The following is a 13,395-nucleotide window of genomic DNA, read 5'->3' as shown; positions in this document are numbered from 1 at the left end:
ATCCAGAATAAAACTGGAGACCTCCTGATTTATTGCCGAAATGTCATACACATCGTACATTTAAGTCACATTAAAAACCCAGCCCACAGACACACACACACAAAAGGAAGGGCTATTGGTTTGTTTCTATTATGCATTTTGGGTTCTCATTTTGTATTTTTATGTTGTGAACCACCCTGTGATCTTCAGATGAAAAGAGGTCTACAACAACAACCACAAGGAATCGTGCGAGCTGTCGTTTTACCCCTCACATAGCTACAATTCCCAGCATCTTTAACAAACTACAGTTTCCAGGATTCTTTGGTGGAAGCGAAGTGCTTTAAATGTATGTGTATGTGCAGCCTTACCCTCTATGCCAGGCTTCCTCAAACTCAGCCCTCCAGATGTTTTTTTGGCCTACAATTCCCATGATCCCTAGCCAGCAGGACCAGTGGTCAGGGATGATGGGAATTGTAGTCTCAAAAACATCTGGAGGGCCGTTTGAGGAAGCCTGCTCTATGCTATATCAATTCATGAGAAACGAAGCATTTCCATTATGAGGAGACAGAAGGCTTAACTTGAGCCTGATTCCCCTGTGCATCCCCCCTCCCACAATCACCTCGTCTTGTGTGCTAAGATCAAATGATCTTTGATCGTTTTCTTTCTTCACTGCATGGTTCAGCCACAAAGAAAGTTCAGTAATCTGCTATTAGGCGCCTTGCATGTGTGAACAATTGCCCGACTGTAATCTTACCTCCTCCTTGAATGTGGAGAAGAAAAAGATCAAGCATTTCCAAAGCTGCTACATGCACCTAACTCTGCTGACTAGTAGGCACCCACTGGGTATGAACAGTGTGTGACATACAGAGAGATGGCATCAGCAAGGAGGAGGCAAAGTGCTCCATCTGCTTCCTAGCACACAACAAAAGGTTAATGTTTCCTACCGCACACTGTGGTCCTCAGAGATAACTGCATTTGTGTTTATCAAACATTTTAATCACTGACTCATTAAGAACCATTCAACAAAGAGAATCAGGAGAGGTGGTGGATGGGGACTATCAAGCACTTCCAGCAACAGCAAGAGACCAGAGAGAGTAATCAAAGTTCAGAATGAGCCATGTGAACACTGAAAAGGGTAGCAATCTATGACATGCAGGTACAGCTACGTACCTGTTCCCAGCCTCCTTCTCTCTCTCAATTTCGCTCTCTACAACCCTTTGTTGGTTTGTTAGGCTGTCAATATGGGAATGACAGGCATCCAGTTCCTCCCTGAAAAAAAGCAGGCACAAATCACTGGGGAAGGGAGGGGGTCTTCCTAAATCTCAAGACCCTTCTCTTTCTTTGACATTTCTGGCAACTAAGCTGCAGATTTCAGCACAGAATTAACAGTCAAAAATTCATCTGTGTACAAATTAATGATTATAAGATTATAAATACTGTATATTTTAATACTGTAATTAACCCCCCCCAAGAATGCCAAGTTATATCCAATGTTAGCCCTACTCAAAGTGGGTCCACTGAAATTAATTGACTAGCTTCAATCTATTAATTTTAATAGGTGCACTTCAAATAGGACTTAATTGTTTACAACAGATGTTCATCAATTCCAGTGGCTCTACTCTGAGTAAGACTTAGTTGGCTACAATCCATAGCAATACTTAGAGTAGTGTTCAACTTATTCTGAGCAGAACCTCAAGAATTAATGAAGATGACTGAAGGCTTATCCGCACTTCCTCTTGTCCCGCTGCTTTCACCTGGGGAAAACCACTCTTTAGTACTCAGCCAGAGCAAATGGCATTAATGTTTTCTCCGAACTGAGATTTGCTCCAATTTAGCACTAAAGATTTAGCACTAAACAAACTAAAAAGCAGTTTTCCCTGGGAAAGGAACAGGGCAGGGGGGAAACCACTCAGGCCAGTGCCTAGAAAGTGTGGGTGAAGTGGAAAACCACTTGGACACTTGCTTTCTAGGCACAGAACTAGCAGAAGTGTGGACAAGCCCTAAGTTAGGTCCAGTAATTTTAATGGGTCTGCTATGAGTAAAATTTAGCTAATACCATCCTTCGTATTTATTTTTTACGAAAAGAATTTCTAAACCACTTTTCATTTATAAATAAATCCTGAAGCAGTATATAAAAATAATATAGTGACAAAAATAATAATAAAATATTAATTTATATTTATAGGCTTCTTTGAAAGGATGATCAGGATATGAACTGAATAAATAAATAAACAAAACAAACAAATAAACAACAACAGTGAAACAGTAAAAACATCACAATTACAGAAGCAGGTTCATCAAAAGCAAGCATCAATGGTTGAGAAATTTATATGCATTTATTTAAAATCAATGATACAGATGTTGAGGGTTGGGGAGGTGGGTGCTTGCTTAGAGCAGCTGAGTGAGTTCGTGGGAAGCGAGAGATTTGAACGGAATTTGTAGCCAAGAGCTTACCTGTGCCCTTATCCACATGAAATGTCATAAATTTCTGAAGAGGGAGACAGCAGCAATCTGTGTTAGGGCTCTAGCATGAGGGGTAGGGAGGCGTAAACCCTTTTGGACAGTGTGCAATTTGTGCTGCAAAACAACCTCTAATTCAAGGGGAGCTCTTTCCCCCAGCCCTCCATGCAAATTGCAGGTTTGTGTCCATGATCCCAATCAAGACCATAGCAGGGGGCAGGCAATAGGATTGTCAGAGAATTCTGGTGAAAATAAAAAAAATGAGGTGGAAATTGCTGCAATTCACATGTTTGCAGTCATGTGATTCACATATTTGTTCACGCCCTTCTTGATTTTTTAAGTCCTCAAATGATCCATAATCAATGACTATTTTTTAAAACGTTGTTTTGACATTTCCTTTACATTGAAATGAATGTAAGTTACGTAAATAGCTCCATAATCTATGTTAAACAGTTAACAGTGAGACAAGTCTTGAAATATTTGGCAGAAAGTGAACTGCAGTGAAACAGAAACAGCACTGATTATGAGAATACAGATCAGAGCAGAAATTACTGCCTTTTTATGCCCATAGGAGAAGCATTAAAGACCCCTTACCCACCATGCTAGGATCCCAGAATGCTAGCAATCTGCATATAAAGCACACCCCTGCACTTAAGGGCACTGACACATAGCTAACCATTGCCTAGCTCAGCCCTCAGTCGCTTGACACTATATTATGCTACTCAGTTCCTCCATTTCCTCCCCTGCCTGCTTACTCCTACTTCCAGGAACCCAAGGGTATTTTAAGCAAGAACATTTTCTTTTAAATAATGGCAGCAGACAGACCCTTTCAGCATAATGAGAAATCAAGTCTTTAAGCACAGGCTAAACCCTAAAAACAACTTTTACTCCATACATTGTGGAAACAGCGGAAAATGCTTATGTGTGTGTAGTGGGGAGGGTGGATGGAGAACTGACCTGGTTTTCCTAATAATCATCTCCTTTTCCTTGGCTAGATTGTCAAGTTGGTTCAGGTTCCTGCGCAAGTTGAGAACACGAACTTTGTCTGCATAGTTCATTGTTTTTTTAATTCTCTGTGTCTTCGGTTGTTCTGAGCCTTCCCTGCTTGCTTGGCTGGGCGTGGGGAGAGAACAGATTTCTATTTCCATAGATCTTAAGATCAAAAAGCCATAAAAAAAACAACAGAGGCCTTATAGGCCTTATAAATTTACTTGGTTTACTTATATATTTAATTAACATCTTAGAATTATTTCTGTTCCACCTCTTTGCCCCTACAAGGTGTCAAAGATGGAGACAAGCAACAAGAAGAAAGTTGTCATGTTTCTGCTTTTCTTGAGGGCTTTCTGTCTGGTATAGTGTCACCCAGCAATGAAGACAGGGATGCTTCATGAAATTTCCTGTGCCCCTCCCTTGATCAAGGGTGGGGGCTGACGGCATCCCTCCCTGTATCTCCATCTGGCCCTCAGCATTCTGCCCAAGTCACTCCCCTCAGTGGCTCTGATTTATTTACCTGGCTGGAACATAAGTGTGAAAATACTTACTGGAGAATGGGAGAGTGGTGTGTGTCTATCTGTACCCATATCTCTCACACCCACCACTGGCATGTGGCCTATGGAAGGTTGCCCATGAGGAAATGTGGCCCTTTGGCGAGAAAAAAATCCCCAACTCCCACTGTAGAGCTGTTGGATTAGAACTTCCAACATGCTGGTGCTCATGGGGGTTGGAGTTCAACCAGATCTGGAGGGTCAGTGGTTCCCCATTCCTAGAAGAGACCTTCATCTAACCAAGGGACACAAGATGCTGCCTTATATCAAGTCAAACCAATGGTGCATCTAGCTGTGTACTGTCCACCCCGACTGGCAGTGGCTTTCCATGGTTTCAGGCAGGGAGCATCCTCTGTTCTACCTGGCGATACCAAGGATTGAACCAGGGACCTTCTGCATGCAAAGCAGATGCTCCACCACTGAGCTATGGCCGTTCCCCAAGCAAGAACATTATGTTCTTATGGGTACTCTATCTGAATTCTGAAGTGAAAAGAGTATCTTCTCATGCCAAAGCACTCACCCAATAGAAACCAAATCCTCTCCTTTCTCTCCTTCCTCTTCACCTCCTTCCAAAGCATCGTTACTGTCTGTGCGGGCCTCCTCCTTATAATCGTCTTCAAGTTCAGGTCCTGATGGAAAGGAAGGAAACTTTTGCTCTTTGCGACTTCGATACCCTTCCTTGACAAGTCGACACAAGACAAGAGGCTGCACAGATGACAAGCTAAAAGCTTTACTACTGTGTATAATGGGGGGGATCTTGTCACAAAATATATACAAAGACAATTTTACACTCAGGGACTTAACGCAGGCAAATGCACTCCACCTTGGCGACAGAGCTGTCACAAGCCATCTTTCCTAAGTGCTGCACAAAGGAACTCTGTAATAGCCAAATGGGAAAATGGAATTTACAGTTCAATGACAGACTGTAGCAGACAGCAGAGGAAGACGCATTTGTTTGAGCATTCTGTTCATACGTCTCCACCATTTCCATAAGCTCCACATCTATGCTCCATTGCTATCAGGAGAAGCAGTGAAGGTCCTGAGTCAGTGCCTGGAGGTGGTAATGGACGGGGTTGCTACCCTGGGCTCCTTTCACGAGGAATGGCAGGAAATAAATTGAACCTATAAATATGGACCCATAAATTGAAGCTGAATCCAGACAATGTGAAGCTTCTGTGCTTCCCAGGTCCAAGATTGGCTGGGACAGACTGTTCTGGACAGGGTGGTAGCCCACCTTGAAGGACATGAGGACATAAGAGATTGCTGGATTAGGCCAATAACCCATCTAGTCCAACATCCTGTTCAAACAATGGCCAACTAGATGCCTGTAGGAAAACCACAAGAACACAAGAGGACTCTCTCCTCTTGCAGTTTCCAGCAACTGGTATTCAGAAGCATTGCTGCCTGGTAGGTAGTTTGGGAGTACTCCTGGAACTATCACTGTCACTTGAAGCCCAGGTGTTTATGCCCAGTGTCAGGTGATGTATTAACTAGAGCCTTTTCTGCACAGGGATAGCTGGCTACAGTGGCGTAGCGTGGGTTCTCAGCACCCGGGGCAAGGCAAGTAATTTGCGCCCCCTAACCCGTGGATTTTAGCACTCGAGTCTCTTCCGCGCGCCCCCAGATGTTGCGCCCCCTGCACCCCCCACGCTATGCCACTGCTCCCACCACAAGTCTTCAGGACAGCCATCCGAAGGCTGGTGCGGGGAGAAGGTCTCTCCGCCCCACCGCCAGGCTTCGGAGGAGGTCCGAGGACAGTGGGGTTCCTGCTTCCTCGAGGAGGGCCGGCCAAACGCGCCCCCCAAAATGTTGCGCCCGGTGCGGCCGGCACCCCTGGCACCCCCCACGCTACGCCACTGGCTGGCTACAGTTATCCACACTTTAGTAACCACCAGGAAAGACTACAGTAACACACTTTATGTGGGGCTGACCTTGAAGGAAATACAGAATTCGCACCTAGTGCAGAATGCAGCAGCCCAGGGTGTTGACGGGGAAAGTCACATATAATCTCTATTTTCAGACAGCTGCAACATTGCCTCTCTGATGGGCAGACCTTACCTAGGATAATTTGTTTTTAAGATTCAGCAACTGTTGGGACAACTTCAATGCTACCATTCAGAACTCCATGCTTCCTGTTGAGCCTGTACTGTTATTAACCTGAATAAAATTATCTTCCTTTCAAATCAGAGCTGCTGTAGTTGCAAAGCTCTGATGACCCAGAGTATAGCTCATAGACAGAGTAGAAGGTTTGCTCTTATGAGGACACTGACGTCTCTAAGGTAGGGGCAGACCACCGCTTTGTTATATATCTACCATTCCCTGATGTTCCTCTTCCTCAGCTCATTGCCTATGTGTTTCGTGCTTCCTTCAGCTGCTTTGCTTGTGGGCTTCATGATACTTGGCTTCCTCACCACTCTGTGCCACAAAGCTAATCCTGCCCCTATGACCTGTGTGCATTTTTTAATTAGCAATGTGCTAAAGGTTTCCTTTTGTTTATTTAAATACAAAAAGGGGAGCTATGGGAAGAGCATGAAAAACACACTTTTCTCTAGCATTTGCCTTTTTTTTTGCCTAGGCTTCTTCTTTCCCAAGTGATCCTGACCATTCAGGGATCATATAAGGAATCTGCCAATGCCACAGCATCACACCCGTGGTTTAAATTAGCAAGGGGTGAGGAAATTTCCTTACTGCCAAGGCAACTGAGCTGTGCAATCCTGGGTTTCTTAGCACCAGAGACACAATTTGTCCCTATTCTCCAGAAAAGTGAGTACAGACTCCCCCTGATTTGCTTGGGGGTTGCTTTCCGGGTCATCACATGCAACAGCAGACCATGCAAAAGCCTGCTCTGACTCCATTCTGTCCCCTTTTCCAGCCATTTCTGGGTCACTGCAATGCACATGCACGGACATGGTGAAAATTGTACTTCTAAGGAGACACAATGTTTTCCTGAAACTAATTCCTACCCTCCCACTTCCAGCTCAACTCTAAATTTCTGACCAAACTGGCGGCTCCCTTCCCCCACTGAATCTGGACTTCAAGTATTCTTGCAGTGTCCTTCCCTGAGCAATTGGAATGTTCACAAATATTCCATGTCCTCACACTCAGCTTGACCAATTGGTGTCAGAAGCCTCACAAGTGCAATAAAATATACACCATCATTTTATATATGAACCTTTCCAGCTTTCCTCCTCTTGCACAAGTTGGTCAGATATCATCTCATCTTCTTCATTATCTTCGTTCTCTTCATTCTCTTCAGGCCTGAGGTTCTCTTCTGAAATGCCAGTGGATTCCATGTCATTTATTTGGTCCATCTTTTTCCTTTCAAACAGAGCTTAGCTGCCAAAGAAAACAATAAATGTTAGCACAAAAACTGTTTTCAACCAAAACAAAGCATGTAATTTAAAACAAATAGTACTAAATAAATATCTTCCTGTTCTGCGACCAAAATACTATAGGTCCAATATTTTAAAAGATTATATCCAACTAAGTTACTCTAGGCCTAAGCTGGTCATACTATTTAACTTCTGTGTGTCTACTTTGAGTACATAGGAAACTGTGATAGACCATTGGTCTACCTGGCTCTGATTGGCAGTGACTCTCTATAGCTTTTGACAGAGTTCTACCCCAGCCCTATTTTGAGATGCCTAAAAGGACATGGGTCTAAAGCACTGAGCTGCTTGGCTTAGAATAGAATCATAGAGTTGAAATAGACCACAAGGGCCATCAAGTCCAACCCCCTGCCAAGCAGGAAACACCATCAGAGCACTCCTGACATATGGTTGTCAAGCCTCTGCTTAAAGACCTCCAAAGAAGGAGACTCCACCACACTCCTTGGCAGCAAATCCCACTGTCGAACAGCTCTTACTGTCAGGAAGTTCTTCCTAATGTTTAGGTGGAATCTTCTTTCTTGTAGTTTGGATCCATTGCTCCGTGTCCGCTTCTCTGGAGCAGCAGAAAACAACCTTTCTCCCTCCTCTATATGACATCCTTTTATATATTTGAACATGGCTTGCTGATCGGAAGGTCAGCAGTTTGAATCCGTGCAACGGGGTGAATTCTCATTGCTCTGTCCCAGCTTCTGCCAACCTAGCAGTTCAAAAGCAAACTGGTGCAAGTAGATAAATAGATACTGCTGTGGCCGGAAGGCAAATGGCATTTATGTGCGCTCTAGCACTTGTCATGGTCTTCTGTGCACCAGTAGCAGTTTAGTCCTGCTGGCCACATGACCTGGAAAGCTGTCTGCAGACAAACACTGGCTCCCTCAGCCTGAAAATTGAGATGAGCGCAACATCCCATAGTCACCTTTGACTGGACTTAACCATCCAGGGGTCCTTTACCTTTACCTACCTACCTGTAGATGCAAAGGATTGAATCCAGGTCCTTCTGAATGCAAAGCAGATGCCTTACCAATGGGCTATGGCCCTTCACCTACTCATCCAATGGTAGGATTAGCATTGGATACAACCCTTGATGTTTTCCTTAGAAATTATATGAAAAGTGGTGTGTTTTTTTAAAAAAACAAACCAGTCAAAATTAATTTGTTCTTAGCCCTTTATTTGACTGTAAGCTGAAACAATGCAGGTCTTATCTGGCAATTCTTGAGAAGAAGTCTACTCCCTAACAAATTTAGGAGAATTTTTAAAAATTCTAGTAAAAACTCTGTATATTTTATTATTATTATTATTATTATTGGACAAGCATGAGAACACCTGTCGCTTTTCAATGTGCTGAACATTTTGTACCATTCGTCCTTTCTTCTTCGTTTTTATGCTCGTTATTTTTTGTATTGGCTTATGACTGAAGAAAAGAAATTAATCTGAATCAAAGCTTTTATTATGTAAAAATCATTATCTAAACCTGGAGTCAGTAGCTCATGAAAAAACATTCTTGGAAGCTTCACATGGAGTGCTTGCTCTCAAAGCATAAACTTCCCCTTCTTTCCAGCAAACAGGTATATGTAGGTCACTTTCGGACTGTATTTTGCAGGAGGGATTCACACTCATACCAAAAACATAAGGGTGTGCAAGTGGATTATAGCGACCTGCCACCCTAGCACAACAAATCTTTCTTGGGCTTGATTTCAAAAGCAGAGAAACTGAAGACCAGGGCTGGGAGGGAAGGGAGGCTCAGTCCAGACTGGGACAATGGCCATCCCATCCAGGCCATTTTCCTGCTAAATGTCACCCCTCAAATCTGTCATTTCTTTATTTAAACAATTTTATACCCTGCTTTTCACAGCTGAGAAAACTTCCCAGAACCATTTACAAAAAAACAGTAGGAAGACAGCCCCTGGTTCATGGCTTACAGTCTAAAAGGCAGGACACACAAGGAAAAGGGAGCATGGGGGAAAGTCAACTCAGACACGAGTACTTAAAGATACCTTCAAATGTGCATTTGGAGCAAGATCACCACAAAAACAAGTACAGGAGATGAAGGGAAAGACCCACTCATCATATTGTGTGTACTCTTCACCCTAGAAATGTAAATTTCTTTTTCTTTTTTTCATAAAGAAAAAGATAATGAGGTAAACCTATAGCCTATTCCAGCCCAACTCTAGGAAAACAAAAATTCTAGTACTGGTGGGCTTGATCTGGAAACAAAGGCCAGCTGTTTTAACTAGACCCAGAGGCGAAACCTAGCACAAAAGCTGTCTACTCTTCTGGAGATCCATAATCTTTGGGGTCTGCCATGTAATAAATAAAAACATAACAGTTGTATATTAGAGGTTGACGCAAGAGTATATACTTAAAAAAACGTTTTAGCATAGCCTGCCTTCCTATTAAAATGCTCAAAGCTGCTGAAATAAATCTGGGGTGCTTAAAAACAACCCAAGGTTGCAGCCAACTAAGTTTTATTCAGAGTAGACTCACTGAAATACGTGGGCTGTATCAAACGCTAGTCCTACTCAGAGTAGACACAGTGACATTAATGAGCATGGCCAATTTATGTCCACTAGGAGCAATGAGTCTACTCTTGAGTAGGACCTTTTGTTCGCTACAACCCCCATGTCTCTAAGTTAGTCGTCACCATTCATTTCAAGGGGTCTACTCTGAGCAGGACGAGCACTGGGTACAACCTTCCAACAGTTTTAATTGTGTACACCTGTAGCAACTGCAGAATATCAACTTTCCTTCACCCCCTGTTGGATTTATCGCTGTTGAGTAAAATTGTTATCAGCGCAAGTGACTTAAGATTGACAGATAAGTGTAGCAAACCAATCTCTACTAACTTTGGACGTCTTTTACAGCGCCGCCATGGAAACTTCCCCCACCCTTCAATCTCTCCCCTTCCCGCTATTGGTATCGCCCAACCGCCTCGAGTTTTAAATGAACTTGCCCCAAAGGAAGGACGCAAAAGAGAACACGACCGCCTTACCTCCGGAGCGCTTACCACTCGTCAAGTTTGAGGTGGCTTCTAAGGCAACGGAGCGAACCAAGTTATAAAAAAGGGGGTGGGAGATCATCGTTTTGCTTTTTTATTATTATTAAAAGGGGAGAAATATGGCGCTTTCCCGCACGTTCTCTAACGGAAAATACTTTTCTTTTTTTTTGGCCATTGGTAAAGAACTGAGGCAAAGGCGGGTGGGCGTAGATGTTCCCCTGCCTCAAGTTGAGGGGATGGTACATCCCAACAGCGCCTAGGCTGCCTAGGTGAGCTCTGTCACCTTTTAAAGCTTGCGCAGAAGGGCAGTTTTTTAAAAAAAGCTGTTGAGGGGACAGCAGGAGAAGTGGCGTCTGACCTAATGGTGCCCCCCGCCCCCCCATACTTCTGTTTTAAATCTTAAAAACCCAGGAGCCTAATTCTTTCCACTTCGCTTTCTAGACATTATGTTTCTTGGGAAAACACGAATTACAAACGTATACTCGCCGAAGCCAAACGCGCGCGCGCACAAACACTTATTACCTCAGCTGCCTCAATACTGGCAAAATGGGAAACGAAATGTAGCGCCCAGTGAAAACATTGATAGCATTACAATCAAGCCTAACAAGTTAAACATCTTTTTAATAATAATAATAATAATAATAATAATAATAATAATAATAATAATAATAGTTAATAATATTACAAGTTCAGGTCAAAGGAACAGCTCAGTCAGTTGTAGAGCATGAGACTTGTAATCTCAGGGTCATGGGTCCAAGCCCCGCTGTGCAAAAAGATTCCAGCTTTCCAGGGGTTGGACTAGATGATCCTAGGGGGTCCCCTGCAACTCTACAATTCTATGAATTGTATGAATGCTTTATTTTTCAGAGGGAGAACAGACTCCCACAAGAGTCTCTACTTCCTTGGAGGTTTATAAGCATAGGTTGGATGGCCATCTGTCATGTAGGACCTTGTTGAGATTCCTGCATTGCAGGAGGGTTGGACTAGTCACTAGGTTACTCTCAGAGTCCCTTCTAATGCTATGATTCTATGAACACTGGTGCCACCCGTGGGGGAAAAGTTCCACTACGTGTTCCCACAAACCATCAGGCTGTGGCAAAACTAACTGGGCTCCATTAGTGTCCTTACTGGGCAGTGAAGAGAAATTCTTTTTTACCAGGAAGCTGGTCCAGAGTTAGGCTGTGAGGGTGTGCCTGGCCTGAGGACATCTACTGAGATTCTTCATGAGGATTTGAACCTGTTTCTCCCAGATTGATTAATTAATTGGTTAATTAACCACTACACTAGTGATGCAAACCATTTTTTGCCCAAGGACCACATTCTCTGCTGGGCCACCTCTGCGGTGGACAGGGGGCAGAGCAACAACAATGATTTTTTCACCTCATGTGTAGTAGGGTAGTTTCTACACACTCTCTCACATACCTTTCTGTACAAGGAAGCATGATCAGAGGTCCAGGAAATATTCTAGTCAAGCAAAGACACTCAAGGGGATTGTAGAGCAGGGCCAGTGAGGGGTGTAGCCTATAGAGAGTCCTGAGGGCCAGTTAGTGAGATCTGAAGGGCCACATTTGGACCCTAGGCCTGCAAGATGACAGCTATTCACCTACACTAGTAGTCAATACCAGGCTGCTTGCAAGATCAGAACCATAACTTTGAATTGCACCCAAAGACAAACTGGAAGCCACTGGAGATATTTTAAACCTGGCAAAATATGTTCAATGTGGCAGGTCCCTTCCAGATCACCACTTAATCTCCGGATACGTTTTCCTGAACTAAACTGACACTGCTCAGTGACTGAGTTTGCCAACTGGCTGTGAATAAAAAACTGTCTGCCAACTGACAGGAAAAACAATTGATTTCAAAAATAATCAGCTAAATCCTTATTTAGTGTTCTCCAGTTTTCCTGTACTGTATATACATATCTCCAAGCCGGCCCTTTCTGGCTCCTTTTCTCTCTGTTCTTTTTTAAGAACTGGCAGATAGAACATAAATTCTTATAAAATGAAATCTCCTGCTACATCTGAGTGACAACTTCTCTGTTACCATTTTTAATTTGTATTTCATCTTCCCACTGCCCTCCCCCATAAAGGCTACTGTTGTAGAAATAGCATGTATAGCTATTTTCCCTCTTTCCTATACTGAGCTATAGGTTGCATCCAGCTAAGGCCCCATTGCACTGTATATTGAAAGCAATATCATACCACTTTAAACAGTCAGCAGCTTCCCCCCTGGGAACTGTAGTTTGTTAAGGATGCTGAGAGTTGTTAGAAGACCTCAGTTCCCCTCACAGAGTTACAGTGAGCCAGTGTGGTATAGTGCTTAGTGTCAGACTAGGACAGGGGAAGCCAGGATTCAAATCCTGACTTAGCCATGAAGCTCACTGGATGACCTTGAGCCAGTCACAGCCTCTCAATCTATCCTAACTCACAGGGGATTAAGATGAAGAGGGGAGAGAAAACTACATGCAACCCTTGAGCACCTTTGGGACAAGGTGGGCTATAAATGCAATAAACATGATATTTCTATAATGGTTAACAATCAATTCCTGTTCCCAAGAAGTTCTGGGAATTGTAGGCCTGTTAGTGCAATAGGGGTCTCCTAAACAGATATCTATGCAGAAGCATTGGAGGAACGGGGGAGCGCACCGCCCCCAGCAGCACAATCCCAGTGGGGTGCCATCATAGCTGCCCCCCCACAGGCGGTGTGCCACACCCCCAGGACACGCACCATGCCCCTGGGACGCGCACCAGCCATGCCCACACCTGCTCTCCCCCCTCCACCAGAGCTTGAAGCTCCGCCACCTGTAGAAGTAAGTCCCACAGAGTTCAGTGTGACTTCACTCCCAGTGTGTGTACACAGGATGGCACAGAAAATGCAAGCTGTGGGGTCATCCATTGTATTCTCCCTGTAACATTTCTTTTAATTTGTGTAAGCTGCCTTGATTCCCGGTTTTCGGAGGAAAGGCAGGATATAGATTATTATTATTGTTCACAAACACAAAAACACAGCTGAGAATCATCAATGTAGCCAT

General features: G+C 43.7%; 1 protein-coding gene across 4 annotated transcripts in view; it reads right to left on the bottom strand.

Annotated features, from left to right (window-relative positions):
- The window catches only part of CFAP74 (cilia and flagella associated protein 74), an 80,645-nt gene extending 70,139 nt beyond the window's left edge, over positions 1-10,506 (bottom strand). For 2 of the 4 annotated variants that reach the window (XM_082229736.1, XM_082229739.1), the window contains exons 1-5: positions 10,213-10,334; positions 7,156-7,319; positions 4,504-4,612; positions 3,397-3,552; positions 1,150-1,248 (exon numbers count right to left, since the gene is read on the bottom strand). In XM_082229736.1, coding sequence (XP_082085862.1) covers positions 1,150-1,248; positions 3,397-3,552; positions 4,504-4,612; positions 7,156-7,294 — 503 coding nt within the window. In that variant the 5' untranslated portion in view covers positions 7,295-7,319; positions 10,213-10,334. Of the gene's footprint in view, positions 1-1,149; positions 1,249-3,396; positions 3,553-4,503; positions 4,613-7,155; positions 7,320-9,363; positions 9,382-10,212; positions 10,335-10,358 lie in introns of those variants that run through there. The other 2 variants (XM_082229737.1, XM_082229738.1) reach the window with 2 other exon arrangements.
- Positions 10,507-13,395: the final 2,889 nt, after the last annotated feature.

This window comes from Podarcis vaucheri (assembly GCF_965113315.1).
Source record: "Podarcis vaucheri genome assembly, chromosome: 7".
Taxonomy (NCBI): Eukaryota; Metazoa; Chordata; class Lepidosauria; order Squamata; family Lacertidae; genus Podarcis; species Podarcis vaucheri.
Note: the sequence above shows the minus strand (reverse complement) of the source record. Positions and strands in the feature narration are given on the sequence as shown.